The following is a 22,500-nucleotide window of genomic DNA, read 5'->3' on the forward strand; positions in this document are numbered from 1 at the left end:
CCAACTCCTTCTCTCCCCTTCTTACTCGCCCACCTGCCTTTCTCTCCCCCCTTCCCTCCGCAGTTTAACACTCTGCTCCCTTCTCCCTCCCTTCCCTCCCCAGATTAACACACTCCTCCGCTACTCCCTCCCTCCATTCCCCTTCTCTCCCCTCCCCTCCCCTCCCCAGTTAGCTGCCCACAACACACTCCCCCACATCAAGCTTATAGAGCGCACGCGTCCCTTGCCTCCCTCCCCCTCCCAGCATCCCTCTCTGCCTCCCTCCCTCCCTCCCCCTCCCAGCATCCCTCTCTGCCACCCTCCCTCCCTCCCTCCCCCTCCTGCATCCCTCTGTATCCCTCCCTTCCCCTCCTTCCCCCATCCTCCCCTTCTTGCATCCCCTTCTGCCTCCCTCCCCCTCCCTCTCCTTCCTTCCCTGCATCCCTCTCTGCCTGCCTACCTCCCTCCCTCCCTCCTTGCCTCCCTGCGTCCCTCTCTGCCTCCTTCTCTCTCCTTCCCTCCCTCCCCTCCCCCTCCCAGCATCTCTCTCTTCCTCCCTCCCTATCTTCCTCTCCTTCCTGCATCCCACTCTGCCTCCCTCCATCTCACTGCATCCCTCCACCTCTCCCTCCCTTTCTCCCTCCCTCCCTACCTGCCTCTCTGCTTGCCTTCCTCAATCCTTCTCCCTCTGCCTCTCCCTTTCCCTCCCTCCTTCCCTATCGTCTCCCCCCCCCTCCATGTTTTTCTCACTCCCCCTCTCTCTCTCTCTCTCTCTCTCTCTCTCACTCCCCCCTTACTCCCCAACTCATCTCAATCTGTCCATCCCCTCTCTCCCTCTCCCATTTCTCCTCCTCTCTCTCCCCCCTCCCCTCTCTCTATCTCTCTCTCTCCCTCTCCCTCTCACCTTTAAGCTCCCTCCCCTCTCCCTTCCCTCCCTCTCTCCCTCTCTGATCGTCGACTTTCTCAGTGATGCAGCGACTCTCACTCAAGTAGGACGCAGTGAGAGAGAGAGAGAGAGAGAGAGAGAGAGAGAGAGAGAGAGAGAGAGAGAGAGAGAGGGAGGGAGGGGGGGAAGGGAGGGAGAGAGGGAGGGACCTAATACAGAACAGGAGAAGGAAGAGATAAGGAGAGGGAAGAGGAAGGAAGCAGGTAATAAAGGTGAAAGAGAGAGAGAGAGAGAGAGAGAGAGAGAGAGAGAGATGGATAGATATACAAGAATCAAGAGTAAGATAGATAAAAAAAATCGCGATAGATAATGCAAAGAAAAATATGGCTTCCAGGGCGAGGGAAGAAAGAGAGAAGAAAGAGGGAAGAAAGAGAGTCCAAGAAAAAGAAAGAGAGGAGGAAGGAAGAGTGATAAAGAAGGAATTATGTGATGGTGAAGAGAGGAAGGAGGAAGGGAGGGGGGGGGAAGAGATATAAAAGAGGAGGAAGGAAGAGAGGGGACTGGTAGCAGGGTGAGAGAGAGAGAGAGAGAGAGAGGGGTGTAATTTTGTGTGTGATTGGTGTGTGGAGTCAGGGGCCCTTGATCTCTCTAAGGGCTGTTGGTACAAGTGTGTGTGTGTGTGTGTGTGTGTGTGTGTGTGTGTGTGTGTGTGTGTGTGTGTGTGTGTGTGTGTGTGTCTGTCTGTCTGTCTGTCTGTCTGTCTGTCTGTCTGTCTGTCTGTCTCTGTCTGTCTGTCTGTCTGTCTCTCTCTCTCTCTCTCTCTCTCTCTCTCTCTCCTCTTTTTTATCCCTTCCTCCTTCCTCCCTCCATTCCCTTTTCCCCTCTTTACTCCCACATTATTTCTTCTTTATTGCTCTTCCTTCCTCCTCTCTTTCTTTATTCTCTCTCTCTCTCTCTCTCTCTCTCTCTCTCTCTCTCTCTCTCTCTCTCTCTTTCTCGGAGAAGAAGAAGAAGAAGATGATGATGATGATGATTAAGAGGAAGAAGAAGAGGAAGAAGACAAAGAGGAAGTGATGGAGGGTGAACACACGCAGCAGCCAGCGAACAATCAATGTGAGGGTGACGACTGAATGGAATACCAATGTAACTGCTGCTTTGCTGAATATACGGAGGAGGAGGAGGAGGAGGAGGAGGCGGAGGAGGTTTAGAATATATGCTTGAATTATTATTTTTTTATGGGGGAGGGAAGACGAAGGGAGAGGGGAGAGGAAGGAAGGGGATGTGGAGAGAGGGGAAGGGAGGAGGAGGACGGAGAAAGGAAGGGGAAGGGGAGAGAGGAAGGAAGGGGAGAGAGGGGAAGGGAGGGGAGGGGGAGAAAGGAAGGAAGGGGAAGGGAGAGAAAGAAAGGAAGGAGATATGGAGAGAAGGGAAGGGAGGGGGAAGGGGGAGAAAGGAAGGAAGGGGAAGGGGGAGAAAGGATGCAAGGGGAAGGGGAGAGAGGGGAAGGGAGGGAAGGGGAAGAAAGGAAGGAGGCGGAAGAAGATGGGAAGGAAGAGGAAGGGGAAAGAGGGGAAGGGAGAGGGGGAAAGGAATAAGAGAAGGAAAAGAAGGTTAGGGAGGGAGGAGAGAAGGGAGAAGGTAGAAAGGAGGGAGGAGGAGAGAGGGGAAGGGAGGGGGAAAAGAAGGGTAGGGAGAAGGAGAGGAGGAAAGGGAGGAAGAGAAAGATGGGAAGTGAGACGGAAAGGGAGGAAGGAAGAGAGGATAGGGAAAGAGGGAGGAAGAGAGGATAGGGAGGGAGGGAGAGATGACAGGGAGGGAGGGAGGAAGAGATGACAGGGAGGGAGGGAGGAAGAGATGACAGGGAGGGAGGGAGGAAGAGATGACAGGGAGGGAGGGAGGAAGAGATGACAGGGAGGGAGGGAGGAAGAGAGGACAGGGAAGGAGGGAGGGAGGAAGAGAGGACAGGGAAGGAGGGAGGGAAGAGAGGACAGGGAAGGAGGGAGGGAGGAAGAGAGGACAGGGAAGGAGGGAGGGAAGAGAGGACAGGGAGGGAGGGAGGGAGGGAAGAGGACAGAGATGGGAAGGTTGTGTTTAGTCGACTGAAAAATAAGAAAGAGAGAGAGAGAGAGAGAGAGAGAGAGAGAGAGAGAGAGAGAGAGAGAGAGGAAGATTTTAGTATGATGAAAAATTCTGGAAAAAAAAAAAAAAAAAAATCTTGTTGGAAGGCAAGAAAATAGTTTTGAAAATTTACATAAACTTCCATCTTGATTTTCCTTTTTTATATTCAGGAAAAAAATATTATGCGAGAGAGAGAGAGAGAGAGAGAGAGAGAGAGAGAGAGAGAGAGATGGAAGTGGCCAAGTGGTTAAGATACTGCCTGCTGACCGGACGGACGTGAGACCCAACCCAAATTCGGCCAGAGAACAGTTTTTCCGAATTTCTTTAACCCAAAAAAATATATATATATATCCTCGCTACTACCACCATACCCCTTCATGAGACGAGTGTGTATTCAATATGGACGGTGAGCACTAGAGTCAAAAAGGTGACATGTGAAGGTTGTGGCACGTAAGAGGACTACTGGAGTTCAGGGAATATACATACATGCATTCCGGTACATACATACATACACACACACACACACAGACACTAATAATAATAATAATAATAATAATAATAATAATAATAATAAAAATAAAAATAATAATAATAATGATAATAATAATAAAAATAATAATAATAATAATAATAATAATAATAATAATAATAATAATAATAATAATAATGGTAGTAGTTGTAGCAGCAATAGTAGTAGCAGCAGTAGTAGTAGTAGTAGTAGTAGCAACAGTAGTAGTAGTAGTAGTAGTGGCGGTAATAATAATAATAATAATAATAATAATAATAATAATAACAATAATAATAATAATAATATTGGTGATAATAATAATAATAAATAAAAGAACACCACAACAAGCGCGAAGGCCGTATAACAGAGGAGGAGCTATGCAAATGACCTCTCTCAATTGCCAAACTTTTGCAACATTTTCACACATACTTTATCTCCCTTTTATTACACTCAAACTTCATCTTTTTTCACATATCACATACTCTCTTACATTCACATACTCTCTCTCACATAGTCACATAGTTCATCCTTTCACATACCCTCACATACTCACATAATTATATCTTTTATCATACTCTTTCATATTTTACCTTTTCACATTCTCTCTCTCTCTCTCTCTCTCTCTCTCTCTCTCTCTCTCTCTCTCTCTCTCTCTCTCTCTCTCTCTCATTTGTCTTTCCACAGTGAGAGAGAAGAGAGAGAGTGAGGGGAAGAAGGATGAAAGATACAGATAGAAAAAGAAAAACGAAAGCCTGAGAGAGAGAGAGAGAGAGAGAGAGAGAGAGAGAGAGAGAGAGAGAGAGAGAGAGAGAGAGAGAGAGAATGGGATGGAGGGATGGAGGAAATAATGTCACTTGTTTAAACCCCAAGGGAGGGAAGAGGCGCATGCTGGTGGGGGGAAGGAGGGGAGGGGAGAGGGAAGGGAAGAAGAGGGGAGGGGAAAGGAGAGAAGAGGGGAGGGGGAATAGGGAAGGGGAGGAGAGGGAAAGAGGGAGGGAAAGACGCAGAGAAGGGGAGAAAGGGAGAAAGGATGGGAAAGAGGTGGAGGGGAGGAAAGCAGTGGCGGAAGAGGAAGGGAGGGGAGGGGAAAGAAATGAGAGGGGAAAGGATAAAGGGTGAGAGGTGGGGTAAGGAGAGGGAAAAGGGAGAGAGGGAGAGAGGAGAAAGAACAGGGAGAGGAGAGAAGAAAGTGAGAGAGACAGGGAATGAGAGAGAAAAGAAAGGGGAAGAGGGAATGAGGGGAAAGAGAGGGGAGGAACAAGGGTGAGAGGAAGGACGAAGGAGAGGGGTTGAAAGGGAGAGTGAGAGGGGAGAAGGGAGATGGAGGAGAGAGAAAGGTAGAGAAGAAAGAGGGAGAGAGAGAGAGAGAGACAAGAGAAATGGTGTCTCATTACCATCATCATTTTCACCATCATCACCATCATCACCACTACCATAATCATCATCATCATCATCATCATCATCACCACTACCATAATCATAATCATCATCATCACCACTACCATAATCATCATCATCATCATCATCATCACCACCACTACCATCATCATCACCATAATCATCATCATCATCATCATCACCACCACTACCATCATCATCACCATCATCATCATCATCATCATCACCATTTCCATCACCATCATCATTATCGTGTCTCCAATTATTTCCATTCTATTGCCTCCCTTTATTCTCTCCCTCCCCCTCTTCCTCCCTCCCTCCCTCTTCTCCTCCCCCATCAATTTGTCTCTCCCATTCTTCCCTCTTTTCCTCCCTGTCAACCATTTCTCCCTCCCTCCCTGCCACTCGTACCGATGCCCTTTCTCCCTCCTCTCTCTCTCTCTCTCTCTCTCTCTCTCTCTCACTCTCTCTCTCTCTCTCATCTTTCCTTACTCTCTGCTTTCTCTCTCTTTTCTCCCTGCCTTCCTGTTTCCCTCCTCTCTCCCTGTCTATCTTTATTCTCCCTTCCTTTAACTTTCCTTCACCCTCTGCCACTGTTTCCTTCAATTTTCCTTCCTTCATTTTCTCCCTTCTCCCTCTTTCCCTCCCTCCCTCCCATTTCCTCCACTCCCTCCATCTCTCTCTCCCTAAATGTCCATCTCGCCAATTATCCCTCCTTCCTTCTCTTCCTCCCTCCTCTTTTTCTCCTTCCCTCCCTCCCTCCCTCCTTCTAGGCTTTACCATCTTCCCTTCATTTTTCCTCCCTCCCTCCCTCCCATAACTCTCCCATTGTCTCCCTCTCTCTACCATTTTCTCCAACATTTTCTCTCCTCCCTTCCCTCTCCCTCTCTCTCTCTCTCTCTCTCTCTCATCATCATCATTATTATTATTATTATTATTATTATTACTATTACTATTATAATTTTTATCATTATTATTCATCTCCTCCTCTTCCTCCTCCTCTTCCTCCTCCTCCTCCTCCTCCTCTTCCTCCTCCTCCTCCCCCCATTTCCCTGCCAGTAAGCTCACTCTTTTATTTTCTTTCTTTATTTCTTTCTCTAAAATTTCGTTCTTTTGTTTGTTATGTTCTTCCTCTGGCCTGCCTCCCCACAGGATTAAAAAGCTTTTGTTCTTCTGTTATTGCGTAAGCTTTTGTTCTCTCTCTCTCTCTCTCTCTCTCTCTCTCTCTCTCTATCTATCTATCTATCGGTCTCTATATCTCGGTCCTGCTGTTCTCTCTCTCTCTCTCTCTCTCTCTCTCTCTCTCTCTCTCTCTCTCTCAATTTCTGCCTCCACTGCTTCCTTCCTTCATCACGTCTTTCTCTCTCCTTCCTTTCCTCCCTCTCCATTTCTCTTTTCCTCCTAATGTTCAATTACTTCCTTCCTATCCTCCTTCTTTTCTTCCTTCTTTCCTTCCTTTCTTCCTACTTTCCTTCCTTCCTTTCGCTCATCTTCACTTCTTCCATCTCTACCTGCTTTCTCTCCTTCTCTCCTTCCTTATTTCCTTCCTTCCCTGCGGGGTTCCTTCATTTTCCCCTTGCATTTTTCTCTCTCCTTCCTTCCTCCTCGCTTTCCTATCTCCCTTCCCTCCGTTCTTCCTTCCTCCTTCCTTCCTTCCTCTTCCTTCCTTCCTTCCCTCCTTCCTTCGTTCCCTTCTTCCTTCCTCCCTCTTCCTTCCTTCCTCCTCGCTTTCCTATCTCCCTTCCCTCCTTTCTTCCCTCCTTCCTTCCTTCCTTCCTCTTCCTTCATTCTCTTCCTCCCTCCTTCCTTCCTTCCCCTGCAAGCGAAACCTAAAAAATTCTTCTTTACATTACGTGAATAGTTAATGAAGTGTAGGTAATATGCAGTGTGTGTGTGTGTGTGTGTGTGTGTGTGTGTGTGTGTGTGTGTGTGTGTGTGTGTGTGTGTGTGTGTACGTATTCAGGCAAGTACTATAACTTTACACTATACGCACACAGAAGGGACTTTAACTACGGTCTTGAATATTAATGAGAGAGAGAGAGAGAGAGAGAGAGAGAGAGAGAGAGAGAGAGATGAAGATGAACAGGAAGCTCAACAGATGGATCTTATAATCAGGCAAGTGTGTGTGTGTGTGTGTGTGTGTGTGTGTGTGTGTGTGTGTGTGAGAGAGAGAGAGAGAGAGAGAGAGAGAGAGAGAGTCAGTCAGTCCAGGAGAAAGCTAATATCGAAATTCCACAAAAAAACATCACATTTCAAAACACATTATTCGTAGACAGGATCGAAACTTTAGTCCACAACCGTACAGATGAAAGAAAACGAACACATACGGGAAAAATCGAAGCATCTGAAAAACACACTAAGAGATATAGGAGTTTTTCAATGTACTTCGTCAGGTATATATTTTCTTCGCTCAGAATATGGAAGATGGATGTGGGTTCGATCGTACATAATCACCTTCTCTTCCACAGGTGTTCGGTACCTGGTTATAATTACCTGTTCTGCACAATGAGGCCACGAAGGTAGTTATCCTGGGGGGTTTATTTGGTCATTATCCCCCTAATTACCCCTCTAACTACCCCTCTAACTGCCCTATTTTAGATATGGGTTAGTTCTCGACACCTGGGTAGCCTAAATGGAATGTTGTAATGATGGGGAGTAGGTACTGAAGCGCCGAAAGTAGGATAAATTTCCTCACAATCGGCAGTAGTAGTAGTAGTAGTAGTAGTAGCAGTAGTAGTAGTAGTAGTAGTAGTAATAGTAGTAGTAGCAGCATGTCTTTATTTTACGATTTAATTTGCGTTTTACAAGGGGACTCTCAGAGGTAATGTGGAGAAAAAATCGCTCAGAGAAATGTGTTAAGTAATCACAAACCCATTTAGAATACGCTACTGAGTGAAGCACAAGTGTCCATAGTAAGGGTTAACAGGCTCCCCTAACTACCGCTACCTTAGGACTTAATTGCAAGGTGGTTGAAGGTAGTTTGAGGAATGGGGTGATTAGGGAGAGGGAAGGAGTGGGGTGATTAGGGAGAGGGAAGGAGTGGGGTGATTAGGGAGAGGGAAGGAGTGGGGTGATTAGGGAGAGGGAAGGAGTGGGGTGATTAGGAAGAGGGAAGGAGTGGAGTGATTAGGGAGAGGGAAGAAGTGGGAGAGAGAGGAGTGGGAGGGATATATGGAGTAGGGGGGAGAGAGAGAGAGAGAGAGAGAGAGAGAGAGAGAGAGTGATGAAACCAAAGATATAACTATGTGCAGGTGTTGGCCAGCGAGCAGCACTTGCCCCCACACCTGCGAACTCTCTCTCTCTCTCTCTCTCTCTCTCTCTCTCTCTCTCTCCCAACCCCCATATGGTTTTACTGAGCTTAAAAGACACTTCAAAATAGCCTATGAATTTATTTTCACCTCTTCCTTCATCATCATCATCATCATCACCACTCCCCCCTCCTCCTCCTCCCCCTCCTCCTCCCCTACAACTTTCCTCTTTTACGTCCTCTACACTCCTCTTCCCTCCCCACCCCCCTCTCTTCCTCCTCCTCTTCCTCCTCCTCTTTCCTAACTTCCCTGCCCTTTCTACCCCTCCATTATCCCCTTCCTCCTCCTACTTCCCCCATTCCCCTCTCCTCCTCCTCCTCCTCCTCTTCCTTCTTCCCCCATTCCCCTCACCTCCTCCTCCTGCTCTTCCTCTTCCTCCTTCCCCCATTCCCCTCTCCTCTTCCTCCTCCTCCCCTTTACCACTCTTTCCCCTCTTTTGATTCCCTTTAAAGTTTTCGCCGGAAGTAGGGTCACGGAGGTCAAAGGTCATGGATAGAGATAAGGGGGAATATTCTCGCTCTCTGGTAAGCTAGGTCAGGCTAGGTTAGAGTAGATTGGTAGATGTGTGGTTAAGTCAGGTCACCTTCTATATCTACCCAGGGCAATACTACGACTCTACTTTCTACCTTACCCCTTCGCGCACTCCTTTTTAATGGCCCAGCAATAATCTACCCACCCATAATCTACCCACTCATAACCTACCTACCCATAACCTACCCACCCATAACCTACCCACCCATAACCTACCCAGCAATAATCTACCCACCCATAACCTACCCACTCATAACCTACCTACCCATAACCTACCCACCCATACCCTACCCACCCATAACCTACCCAGGAATAATCTACCCACCCATAACCTACCCACCCATACCCTACCCACCCATAACCTACCCACCCATAACCTACCCACCCATAACCTACCCACCCATAACCTACCCACTCATAACCTACCCACCCATGACCTACCCACTCAACCTACCCACCCATAACCTACCCACCCATACCCACCCTCACCCATGTCCGTCTCAGCGTGGTCTTGGCGTGAGAAGTGCAAGCCTCTCACCTTTATTTACTGCCGCATTTCCCTTTACTGAGTCTTAAGTAATGGCGTTCTAGGAATTACACCCACTTCACCCCCGTTCACTGCTATCACCTCTCTGCCTATTTCATTCATTTTGGGCGATTTCCTTTCATTTCAGTACAGATCCATTCATTTTCAGTGCAGATCCGTTCGTTTTAGTACACATTCCTTCATTTTAGTGCATTTTCATCGTGGTACAGGTCGCCTTCACGCGGTGGCACTGATATGGCCAGGCGGATCCACTGCCCGGTCATACAAACGTCCTTCAGTTCCCCTCTTATATCCTACCCACCCACCACGGAAGAAGATTGTGGATTGCAGGAAAAAGCTACCTTCAGCCTTCAGTCTACTGGGTTAACAGGGACGAGATTTATTGTAGTGAAGGACTATACACACTCTTTTAAAATCCACTCAAAAAATAAATAAAAAAATAATGTCCTTTCGAAAAATGAGGAAAATGTTGCAGTGGTACTATAATGAGAGAGAGAGAGAGAGAGAGAGAGAGAGAGAGAGAGAGAGAGAGAGAGAGAGAGAGAGAGAATAAAATTGTGATTGACTGAGAATAAAAGCGGTAGTGAGAAAGGTATAAAACGAGAGAGAGAGAGAGAGAGAGAGAGAGAGAGAGAGAGTGAGAGTGAGAGAGAGAGTTTGTGTGTCATCATCATCATCATCATCATCATTATTACCAGTATCACGAGCTAAAAAGAATCAATCAAATCTCTCTCTCTCTCCCTCTCCCTCTCTCTCTCTCTCTCTCTCTCTCTCTCTCTCTCTCTCTCCAGTACCTTTTGGATTCCCTCCCAGGTGTCAGCTATTTCTCTCTACACCACACCACACCACACCACACTACACCACACCACACCACACCACACCACACTACACCACACCACACCACCGTAACATCATACCACACCTCATCCTACCATACTATACACCACACCACACCACTCAACACTACTCACACCACACATCCTTAACCACACACCACAACACAGCACACCACACAGCCCTACCACACCACACCACACACCACACCACACATTACAAAACCCATCACACACCCATAATCAACCACATATCACAGCACACCACAGTACCACACTACCACACCACCACACCACACCACACCACACATCCTGGTGGTGTGTAGGAGTGCCCGCGAATATCCCCTCTCGCTGCGGCAGACTGCGGGACCTCAGACAAAAGTTTGAAGATCGATGGGTGAGGGGAGAGAGAGGGGAGAGGGTGAGGGGAGAGAGAGGGGAGAGGGTGAGGGGAGAGAGAGGGGAGAGGGTGAGGGGAGACAGGGTGAGGAGAGGAGTGAGGTGAAGGGTGAGGAGGGAGTGAGGGAAGGGAAGGGAAGGGGAGAGAGAGGGGAGAGGGTGAGAAGAGGAGTGAGGTGAAGGGTGAGGAGGGAGTGAGGGAAGGGAAGGTACGGTGAGAAGGTGAGGGGAGAGGGTGAGGGGAGAGAGGGTGGGGAGAAGAGGGAGGTGGAGAGTGAGGAGGGAGTGAGGGGAAGGAAGGTAAGGAGGTGATGGGAGAGAAGGTGAGGGGAGAAGGTGAGGGAAAGGGGAAGTAGGAAAGGAGAGAGCGTGAATGAGAGAGAGAGAGAGAGAGAGAGAGAGAGAGAGAGAGAGAGAGAGAGAGAGAGAATAAACCTTGGGTGTGTGATAACAAGACGGTTCTCTGCACGCAACATCTGTGTGTGTGTGTGTGTGTGTGTGTGTGTGTGTGTGTGTGTGTGTGTGTGTGTGTGTGTGTGTGTGTGTGTGTGTGTGTGTGTGTCATTAACAGAATCAGTAGCCTGTGTGTATGCGTGTCTGTATGTCTGTGTGTCTGTGTGTATGTCTTTTTGTGCATGTGGGTGTGCGTGTGCGTTTTTGTGTGTACGGGTTACGTGACAACATGTGCGTGCGACTGAGCGTTGGCTTCTATCCCCGTGTGTGTGTCTACGTCCTGTGTGTACATGTGCGTATCGTAGTTCATGTGTACGTTCGTGTGTGGGTATTATAATGTGTTTTCGTGTAGGCAATTTTGTAGGCCTAGATATTATAGATTTATGTGCGTTTTTTATGTGTGTGTTTCTTTATGTGCGTGTAGTGTGTGTGTACTTGAGTGTACGTGTTAGTCAGAGCACAGGAATAGATAGATAGATAGATGGACATAGGTAGATAGATAGATAGATGGGTGCATGGAGGGATATCCAATAGATAGATAGACAGATGGATGGATAGATATAGGTAGGGGAGATGGATAGATAAAAGATAAATAGATAAAATATAGATAGATAGATAGATAGACAAAATAGATGGATATAGACAGATAGATAGATAGAGATGGATAGTTGGATACGGATGGATAGACAGTCAGATAGATGAATAGATAGATAGACAGACAGCAAAGGCAATTAAACACTAGCACGAAAACACCTCCTATTAATTTCAGGCTATTTATTCAGTGTGTGTGTGTGTGTGTGTGTGTGTGTGTGTGTGTGTGTGTGTAAGGGTCACTCAGGTTGCCATGACAACGGGGACGCTTCATCAGCTGTGTCCTCGGGCCCTACATACATACATACATACACACATACATACATACAAGAACATTACACACACACACACACACACACACAAATACACGTTCACATTCACTTCCACTACCGCTCTCACTTAAATTTATACATACTTGCTCTCTCTCTCTCTCTCTCTCTCTCTCTCTCTCTCTCTCTCTCTCTCACACACACACACACACACACACACACACACACACACACACACACACACACACACATTTATACTCTCACTTTGAATTCTGACATTTATACAGTCATACATTCACGTACATACTCACACGTGTGCATACATACACGCTCTATGCAAAACTACACGATACAGGTAAATAATTATGTACGTACACAAATACACACACAATTATACGTACACACAAAAAAAGTATACATCATGTAGGTATGTAACTGACACATGCCTAAAGAAATGATAGATAGATAGATAGATAGATAGAGACAGTTAGGTATGCAGATAGATAAAAAGATAGATAGACCTAAGAGAAAGAGGAACATAAAGAGTTAGATAGACAGAGACTGACAGACACACAGACACACAGATATAAATATATTCATGTATAAATAGACAGATAGAAAAATAGATATACAAGCAGACTGATAGATAGATAGATAGACAGATAGATAGATAATGAGAGTATGTGTGTATGTGCGCAGCAACTTCATGGTCACGTGGAGGAAAGGAGCGAGAGAGAGAGAGAGAGAGAGAGAGAGAGAGAGAGAGAGAGAGAGAGAGAGAGAGAGAGAGAGAGGGAGACCATTCAGTTCGGTTATTTACACAGTGCCTGTTTGTCCGACCTGTTCCTGACTCACTGGAGAGAGAGAGAGATAGATAGATAGATAGAGAGAGAGAGAGAGAGAGAATTCCAGGCAGTGAACATAAAAAATATATAATTATTTTTTTTGTCTTCTTTGCATCCTATTTTCTTTTCTTCCTTTTTTTTAAATTAATATTCTTTTTCTATTTTAATTTTCTTTCATTTCGTCTTTTTGTTACTAATATTTTCTTATGTACCTTATCTCTTCCTTTTGGTCAACTCTCTCTCTCTCTCTCTCTCTCTCTCTCTCAACCATAGCTACACCTTCCCCCCCCCCACTTTCCAACCCCCACCCACACCTTCACACAACCAGCACACTCCCCACCCCCACCCATATTCCCCCTCTCCTCTCCACCCTACACCCCACCCACATTTCCTCGCATACATCCCCACCCTCAACCCCATCCTCCACCTCCTTGTATTTCCCCCACCCACCCACACCCTCACCCCTACCCCCTACCCACCCAAATACCCTCACCCCCACCCAATCGAACCCCACCCTCACCCCCACCCACACACATCCCTCCCCCATTTCAGTCACATCTTCAAGCATACACTCCCCCCCCCTACACCCCTACCTTACCTCACACACACATCCCCCTCCTATCCACCCATTCACACCCCCTCCTCACCCCACCCCATCCAAATCTACCCTATCCCGTATACCCCTCCCCTCCCCCTTACCCCTCCCCTACCCCCTCCCCCTCATCAACCCCCCCCACCCCCACTATCTCTCGCGTCACTGTAAACTTCCGCTCAGGTCTCTGCAGGGGAGGGGGGGGAGGGGGAGAGAAAGTTGGGGAGAAAAAAAATATACGGTGAAAGGTGATGATGTCTCTCTCTCCCTCTCTCTCTCTCTCTCTCTCTCTATCTATCTATCTATCTATCTATCTAGCAAGTTCATTACCATTAACTACTCCCCTTCCTCCTCCCCTCTCCCTCCCCTTACCTTCCTCCTCCTCTTTTCTTCCGTTTCTCCTTCTCTCCCCTTTACCTCATTTCCTCCTTTCCTCCCTTCCCTTCACTTCCTCCGCCTCATCTCTTCCTTTCCTTTCCCCCTCTCTCCCTTTCCTCCTGCTCTTTTCTCTCCCTCTCCCTTTTCCTCACCTCTCTACCCTTCCTTCCCTTTTTCCCACCTACCCTTCCTCTTTCCTCCTCTCTTCACCTCTCTCTTCTCCTTCCTCTCTTCCTGTTTCGCTTTTCAAACTTCAGTAATCAAAAAAATAGAGAGAGAGAGAGAGAGAGAGAGAGAGAGAGAGAGAGAGAGAGAGAGAGAGAGTTCTGAAAAAAAAATAATCCAAACTCAAAAACCCATTCAGTACGATTATTTTTATATCAATTTTAGTTTCACCAGACGATTTTATTCAATTATCTTCATCAATTTAATTAATGAAGAAATTAATTAAAGCTATTCTTTCTCTTCTAATAAAAATAAAAATAATAAAAGTTAGCCAATAAATAAAATATATAAATAAATAAATAAATAAATGTAATTCGGTTGAAAGGGTGAAAAGCTGGAGGTCATAGGCAGAGGGAGAGGTAGGCTAAGGGAGACAGTTCCAGAGTTTACCTGCTTGATATATGACGGGGTAAGGGAATAGGGGGGAGAGAAGAGGAGGTTGAGAAGGAAGGGAAGGGAGAGAAGAGGAGGTTGAGAAGGAAGGGAAGGGGAGAGAAGAAAGGAGAAAAAAGGAAATGGTAGGAGGAGGAGGAGGAGGAGGAGGAGGAGGAGGAGGACAGGAGGGGGTACGGGAGATGGAAAGCATGAAATGAGGGGAATAAGGTAGAAGGGGAGGGGAGAGGATGAGGATGGAGGGAAGGGGTGGGGAATGAGAAAGGAGGGGAGGGAAGAGGGAGAAAAGGGGAGGAGAGGGAGACGGAGGGAAGGGGAGGGGAGAAGAGGGAAGGGGAGGGGTGGACGGGGGATGGCAGGGGAGGTGAGGGGAGGGGAGGGGGGAGGAGTCAGCCAATCACAGCCTCTCCTCTGTTTCATCCCTGTTTACACTGAACGTTTCACCGAACAGGGGAGGGGGAGGGGGAGGGGGAGGGGAAAAGTAAGGAGGAGGGAGGGGGAGGAAGAGGGGAAAGGTGGGGAGGGGGTAGGGGAGATGGGGAAGGGGGAGATGGGGACGAAGGGTGTTGCAGAGGGAGGGGAGAGATGGGGGAGGGGAAGGAAGGGTAAGGGGAGGTGAAGGCAGGGTAAGGGGAGGGGAAGGAAGGGTAAGGGGAGGGGAAGGAAGGGTAAGGGGAGGGGAGGGAAAGGAGGACAGAAGAGCGGAAAGGACGATGGGAGGGGGGAGTGAGAGGGGAGGAGGAGGAGGGAGGGGAAGAGAGGGAGAGGGAGAACAAGAGGGAAAAGTGGGGGGGTAGGAAACAGGAGACAGCAGAAAGGAGCACAAGGAAAGTAAACAGCACACCTATTCACACCTGACTCTTAATTACAGGAAAGGTAAGATCTAAGGTAATTACTCAATCGGTCAACGACAAGGATAGGACGCAGGAAAGCCCCCCCCCCATCCACCATCACATCAACCCTCTGTATTCTATTCCAGACGATTTTATGCATCTGGGAGTGAGCACCTACCCAAAAATAACTCGCTAAGGAAGAGGTGTTAGGGAGCATCCTTAAGTGACAGGAGTAAGGGTCTAAGAGTGTTAATTAAAGTCTATATCAACCACCCCCCGATCCAAAATTTTTCCCCTGAAGCCCCAAAAAAAAATCGTCTGAAGGTACCAAAAATAAACCAAAAAAATAAATAAATAATATATATAAAAAATGAAAAATGAAAAAGTTGACTCTATTGAAAGGCGTAATACTCTTAGTGGGATTATTTATTCATTTGTTTTCTTGGCTTAATTATTTTGTTTTCACCCCTATTGTGTGTGTGTGTGTGTGTGTGTGTGTGTGTGTGTGTGTGTGTGTGTGTCCCTCCCTCCCTTACCCTCCTTCCTCCACTCACTTTCCTTCACCTACCTCTTTCCCTCCCTCCCTCCCTCCCTCCCAACATTATCTCTTGCTTGTACCTTCTTCCTTCTCTTTCTCCTCCTCTGTACCTTCCCTCCCTCCCCCCTTCCCTCCCTCCCGTCATTACCTCTCTCTCTCTTACCTCCTTTCCTCCTCTCATTTCTAAATTACCTTCATTCTTACCTCCCTCCCTCCCTCCCTCCCTTCTACTCCTCAGCACAATCTCCCTCCCTTCCCTCCCTTCCCTCCCTCCTCCCCTTCTATTCCTTCTCAACACAATCTGCCTCCCCCTCCCTCCCTCCCCTCCCTTGCCAACTAATCTCAGCTCCCTCCCCTCCCTCTCCTTTTCCCCTCCCCCTTTCCTCCCCTCCCCTCCCCCTCCCCCAGACAGTTACACGCGAGGGTAAACAAATCCCAGCTGATGCCTGAAGGGGAGGGAGGGAGGGAGGGAGGGAGGGGAGGGAGAGAAAGTAGGTAGGTAGGGAGGGAGGGAGGAAGGGACAGGATGGAAGAGAGGGTGTCAGGGAGGGAGAATAGGGAGCTGACAGGGAGAAAGAAGAAAGGAGTGGGATGGAAGGGAGGGAAGGAGGGAGGGAGGAAGAGGGAGAGCAGACAAGGAGGGAGGGGAAGGAAAGGAGGAGAGGAGGGACAGTAGGAAAGCAGGGAGGAGTGGGAGGGAGCGAAGGAGAAAAGGTAGGTAGGAAGAAGGATGGAGGGAGAGTGAAAAGGGAAAGGGAGATTAGGTAGGGAGGGAGGGAGAGAAAATAAGTAGGGAGGGAGGAGGGGGGAGGGAAAGTAGGCATCCTCCTGTTCTCCCTGTCTCTCTCTCTCTCTCTCTCTCTCTCTCTCTTTAACATTTAAGTATAATGGAAGAAATTAGCCCATCCCGACAACCATTTTCTTTATCGGTGTTGAAACAGGGGGGGGCACTAAAGTAAATGTGTGTGTGTGTGTGTGTGTGTGTGTGTGTGTGTGTTCAACTTGAGATTACATAAACGTACATACATGAGCACATTCTACTTCCTCACCTTTCTTTGCTTCCTTCTTCCCTCCTCCTCCTCCCCTCCTTCCACCACCACTCTCCTTCCCATCCCTCTTCCTTCACTCCTTCCTTCCCTCCCTCCTTCCTTTCTTCCCTCACCATTATCCCTCCCTCCCTCATGCCCTCTTCTTCCTTCATCGTTCTCCTTCCCTCCCTCCTTCCCTCCACCACACACTCCTCCTCTCACCTTTCACCTTTCAATACACTCAATTAATACACCTATACACGCTATAATTATAATGATATACACTACACACCAACACTGAAAATATATACGTAGGGTAACAGCCATATAATTATAATGGGGTAATAATAATAATAATAATAATAATAATAATAATAATAATAATAATAATAATAATAATAATACGGTAATAACAAAAGTAGTATTAGTAGTAGTAACAAAAACAACTATAATTGTAATAATGATAATAACAGTAGTAGTGGTAGTAGTAGTAGAAACAAAAACAACATTAATAATATCAACAATAGTAGTAGCAATAGTAGTAGTAGTAATAGCAGTAGTAGTAGTAATAGCAGTAGTAGTAGTAGTAGTAGTAGTAGTAGAACAAAAACACTCTAGTACTCACAATGTTCTCATGTCGCTCGTCTCATGCACCCCCCCGCCCCCTCCAGGACTCTTGGTGCCCCCCGCCCCCCCTCCCCCGCCCCCCACGCTGCTGTTGGGAGGGGGGACCGACGTGGGGGGCGGCATCCCCTCTTTGGCATGGGCGGGAGTAGAGGGCGGGGGTTGTGGGGGTTGGTGTGGGGGGTTGGGCGGGGCAGGCTGGACCGTGGGTACAGGTGGCGGCCGAGGTACCTGGACCGATATGTGGGCGGTGGGCGGGTCCTGGAGGGGTAGGTGCAGCTGTGGGTGTGGGTGTGGGTGTGGGTGTGGGTGGGGGTGGGGGTCCTGGAGCGCCAAGTGGGTGGTGGGGGCGGCGAAGGAGGCGATGGGGGCAGCGAGTGGGGGGAAGAGGGAGGTGATGATTTGGGGATGAGGCTCCCCCACCGTACACGCCGTCATCATGTGTGGGTGTGGGTGTGGGTGTGGGTGTGGGTGTGGGTGTGGGCGTGGACCCGGGCTCACGGCCACCAGGAGCTGCTGTCCACGCTGGGGGGGGAGGCGGGGGGAGGACGTTGTGACGGCACTGTGGGAGAGGGCGGGAGAGTGTTGGTGCGGTGTGGGCGCGGCCAGGCGTGGGCGTGGGTGGGGGGAGGCTTTGATGATGTGGGCGTACGGGAGCGTCGGGCGTGGGTGGCTGGACGCCTTAATTATGATGTGGGCGGGGGAGTTTGTGCGTTGTGCGGGCGTGGTGGAGGTTGGGCGTACTTGGGAGACCTTAATGTGGGCGTAGACAAGGGGGGTTCTGCTTTGTGTGGGCGTGGTGAGGGCTGGAAGTACGTGGGAGGCTTTAAAGTGGGCGTAGATGGGTGGACGTGTGCTTTGTGTGGGCGTGGTGTGGGTGGGAAGGCCTAAAATCGTGGGCGTTGAGAAGTGGGTGAAGTGGAAGATCAGGCTGTGGGCGTGGGATTTTGGGCGTATTGTGGGCGTCGGATGGGCGGGCTTCAGATTGTGCGCGGGGGAGGGGGAATGGCGGAGGTTGGGCTGAGTCGGTTGAGAGTCGTGGTTAAGGATCGTTGCTTTATCCCTCCTTTATCTAATTTGCATCACTTTACTCCCCTTTACCTCACTTTATTAGCAAGATCTTTGTTATTTCCTTCTCCTTTATTTATCTCACTTTACTTTGAAGATCGTGGGCATATCCTTCCTTTATTCAATTTACTTCAAGACTTCCCACTTCACTTTTCACTTTTCTTCACTTATCCTTTATTCACCTTTATTTTTGCCTTGAGTCACTTTTCCACCCACTTATTTTTGATTCTCAGCCTGATTATTTTCCTTATTAATTTTGGTACACAATTCCACACTGATTTATCCCACCTTTTTAATTTTTCTTCCTTCTCTCTTGACTCTTATTTCACCTCCTCTTCACTCAGGTCACTTCAAGCACTTCTATATTTTGCTATACACAAGGGAACAATAGGCACACGCCACTTCTATGTACATATAAAAAGTAATAACTAGCACCAATGAAGCACACTTATAAAATTCACTTAAAACGAGGTACGAGAATCATTGGAAGTGAATAAATACTTGGAATCACTTTATCTTACACGTTGTTATGATCACCTTGGCGTCTGATTCTTTTTAATTTCTGTTTTCTCAGTTTAATAACAGTTTGGATTTGTTGATTTCTATATTGATCTCTATGCTTCTAAAATTTATAAATACTTTTGCAAACTTCAACGATTTATAAGCTTAGTTGTTCTCATCACAGCCTTGCAGATAACAATGATTTTGCCTGAAGTCTTTTGTCACTTCAAAAAATCACACTTAAATCACAACAAAAGCACAACTTATATCCCGTGTGTAAAAGACTACGTTTAACAGTTTTTTTTTCTTCTTAGTTGGTCGGTCACACTCTCGTAAATTGCTAAAATAAATGACCAAGGCAATTAGGAAAGGTAAATCACTTTCTCACAGTTTTTCACTTGGGTTGCCGCTTGCTCACCTCGCAGATTAATCACACTTTCTAATTTGCACGCACGTAGGTGGCACACTCACAAAGTTACCTTTTTCTCACATATATATTCACAAAGTAACTCTATTTGCACGCATATAGGACGCACCCTGTCAAAGTAACTCTATTTGCACGCATATAGGACGCACTCTTTCAAAGTAACTCTATTTGCATGTACAGTATATAGGACGCACGCACTCGTAAAATAACGTTGTACAAGACGCACTTTCGTACTCCACGTAATTTGCAGAACAGAAGGAGCAACTTACTCTCTCACGAACCACTTAGAGTTACAGACTTATTTATTGCTTTTTAAATTACCGTAACCTGGATGGACTTTAAGCATCACTGTCTGGCTAGATTAGAGTTATCAACCACTACTCTTCCTTATCTTCTAAAATATCACTAAAAATCTTATCAGTTATTCCTTAGTTTTTACTTTTTCAATATAAATAATCAGTTATTATACAAATCCCGTGGGTTGATTGATTGTTTGGTGGATGGTGGTAGTTGTGGTGGAGGAGAAGCTGTTGTGGTAGTGGTTGTGGTGGCGACTGTGGTGGAGATGCCCGAGGGAAACTAGTAGTTGTAGAAGTAAGTGCTAGAGGAAACAAGTGTGGTAGTTGAGTTAGTTATACTAGTAGCGATTATAGCTTGAGAATTGTTGTAGTAGACGCAGAAGGTGATGGTAGTTAGGTGCTAGTTTGATACAAGATGCAATTGTAGCTAGGGCTGGTTACTGAAGATACTAGTGATGCTGTTCGTAGGGATTGTAGTGGCGATGCTGGTAACTGTAGCGAGATGCCGGTAGTGGGAGTTTAAGATACTGGGATTCACTGTAACTAGGTGCTCGTAGTTGGGGTTGTAGATACTAGGGGTGACTGCAGCTAAAGTAGTAGGGGTTGTAGATACTGAAGGCTATTGTAGCTAGGTGTTGGTAGTAGGAATTGGAGAGACGGGGAGTGGTTGAAGCCAGGGAATGTAGTTGTAGAAGACAGTGGAATGCGCGGGATGCCTGGGGTGGATGTAGGTGGCTGGCTGTGGTGGTTGTGAGGGTTGAAGGGAGATCACAGATGTTGCTACCAGCCGATCTGCGCAGAAGAAAGAAAGAAAAAAAGTTAGTTTATTTTACCACTTGAAACAAAAATATCCTCTTTTCTTACACACTACACATATTCCTAAAAAATAAATGAAAAAAAAAAAATGTTCCGCAGAAGACAAAACAAAGATTAACTAGACATTTTTTAACATTAATTTATCATTGTCTTACATGATACATCCCCTCCCCCCAAAAAAAAAAAAATCCAATAGCAAAAAATAATGGAAGGCGATTTTTTTACGTGCAACACACCCATAAAAAATAGTCGCTCCAGAGAACAAGGATCGTGAAAAAGATGAAAATAAAAACAGGAAAAAAATACATGGAGATAAATAAAGATTAAAAAAAAAGATAAAAAAAAGACCAATATATTAAGCTTCACCCTTTCACTACGATGACGTCTGTTTAATATTCTTGTTACATTTATTTATCGGTCAAGAATCTCCTCTCTCTTTTTTTTTTTATCCTTCCTCTCTTTTCTCTCTCTCTCTCTCTCTCTCTCTCTCTCTCTCTCTCTCTCTCTCTCTCTCTCTCTCTCTCTCCATTCTCAACATATCATCAACTTCTTTCAAAACTTATCAAGCAGATTTCGCGGTGGCCTGAACTTCATTATTTCTTATATATTTTCTCATTTATTTTCGTTCACTTGTCAGGCTCTTCCAAAATGCATCGCCACTTTTCTTTCTGACACGGCTCTTTATGAATTTTGAAGATAGTGAAGGTAGCACGCATAAAGAAATATATATAAACAATCACCGGTATTTACACACACATGTACACGTAGATATATGCACACTATACAGATACATGCATACATACACTGATAGAGGCAAGAAAATACATACATACATACCCGGTGCATACATACATACATATATATACATGCATACATACACTTACACTGATAGACAAAAAACATACATACATACATCTATAAATACACTTAAACTGAAGAAACATACACACATATATACATACACACGTAAATACATACCATATATACAATACACATATATGCACACACATACATATATAGTCCATGTTAAGGTATATGAAAAATTTAATATAACAGATACGAATAAATAGAGAGACAGGTTAATTGACACGAAGGTGAACAGGTTGGCAGAGATAGATAGATAGGTAGACTGGTGGAAAGACGGACAGACAGACAGATAAATAGACAGATAGGTAAATACAGAGAGAGAGAGAGAGAGAGAGAGAGAGTAGAAACCGTGCGAACGACTTTGAAAAGAGAGCGAGCGAAAAACTTAGCGCATGAATCTTAACTTCTGGGAGAGACACAGAGAAGACTACGAGCATTGTCCGTCTCCGCATTATTTTTCGTTCCTTTTTCAATATTTCAAGCGCATCTTAACGTGAACCCAGTGGACTGCGGGATGAGGGTGTCGTACTCCTGGATGTGTAGTTCTGTAGGGTGGGGAAGCGTACTAACACCTCTTCCTTAGCGATTTATTTTGGTGCCACCACGTGAAGCGTACGTAACTGTGTATGTATTGGAGGGATGGGGAGAGGATGGAAGGGAAAAGAGGAAGGGAAAGGGAAGGGAGCAAAGGGAGGGAGGAAGGGAACGGGAAGGGGAAAAAGAGAGGGAGGAAGGGAAAGGGGAGGGAGGAAGGGAAAGGGAAGGGAGGAAGGGAAAGGGAAGGGGAAAAAGGGAGGGAGGAAGGGAAAAATGGAAGGGAAAGGGAAGGGAGCAAAGAGAGGGAGGAAGGGAAAGGGAAGGGGAGTCAAGTAAGGGTGAGAAGTTAGGCAATTATGGAGGGAGGGAGAATGGGGAGACAAGGAGAGATGGATAGATAGATGGATAGACAGACAGACAGATAGAGAAAGAAGGGAGGAGAGGAGGAAAGGATGGAATGATGGATGAGGGAGGGGAGAGAGAAGTTAAGTAAAGTTATAATGGAGAAACAGAATGATTGAAGGGAGGGAAAGGTGAGGAGAGCAGAGAAGGAGAGGGGAGGAAGAGGGGAGAGGAGGAAGGGAGGGTTGGAGGGAAAAAGGGAAGAGGGAGGGTTGAAAAGGAAGGAGAGATGGAAGGAAGGATGATATGGAAAGAGGAGAGGAGAGAAGGAGGGCAAAGAGGGAAAGAGGGAAGGATGGAGGAAGGG

At 46.7% G+C, this 22,500-nt stretch overlaps 1 protein-coding gene across 1 annotated transcript in view; it reads right to left on the reverse strand.

Annotated features, from left to right (window-relative positions):
• LOC145410383 (uncharacterized) overlaps positions 1–17,717 on the reverse strand; it is an 89,787-nt gene extending 72,070 nt beyond the window's left edge. Inside the window, exon 1 of the mRNA XM_080280536.1 lies at positions 17,278–17,717. Within this exon, the coding sequence (XP_080136662.1) occupies positions 17,278–17,717 (440 nt within the window). The remainder of the gene's footprint in view (positions 1–17,277) is intronic.
• Positions 17,718–22,500: the final 4,783 nt, after the last annotated feature.

The sequence above is a fragment of the Coenobita brevimanus genome, chromosome 85 (assembly GCF_032717465.1).
Source record: "Coenobita brevimanus isolate Jiangsu-jjx chromosome 85, ASM3271746v2, whole genome shotgun sequence".
Classification (NCBI taxonomy): domain Eukaryota; kingdom Metazoa; phylum Arthropoda; class Malacostraca; order Decapoda; family Coenobitidae; genus Coenobita; species Coenobita brevimanus.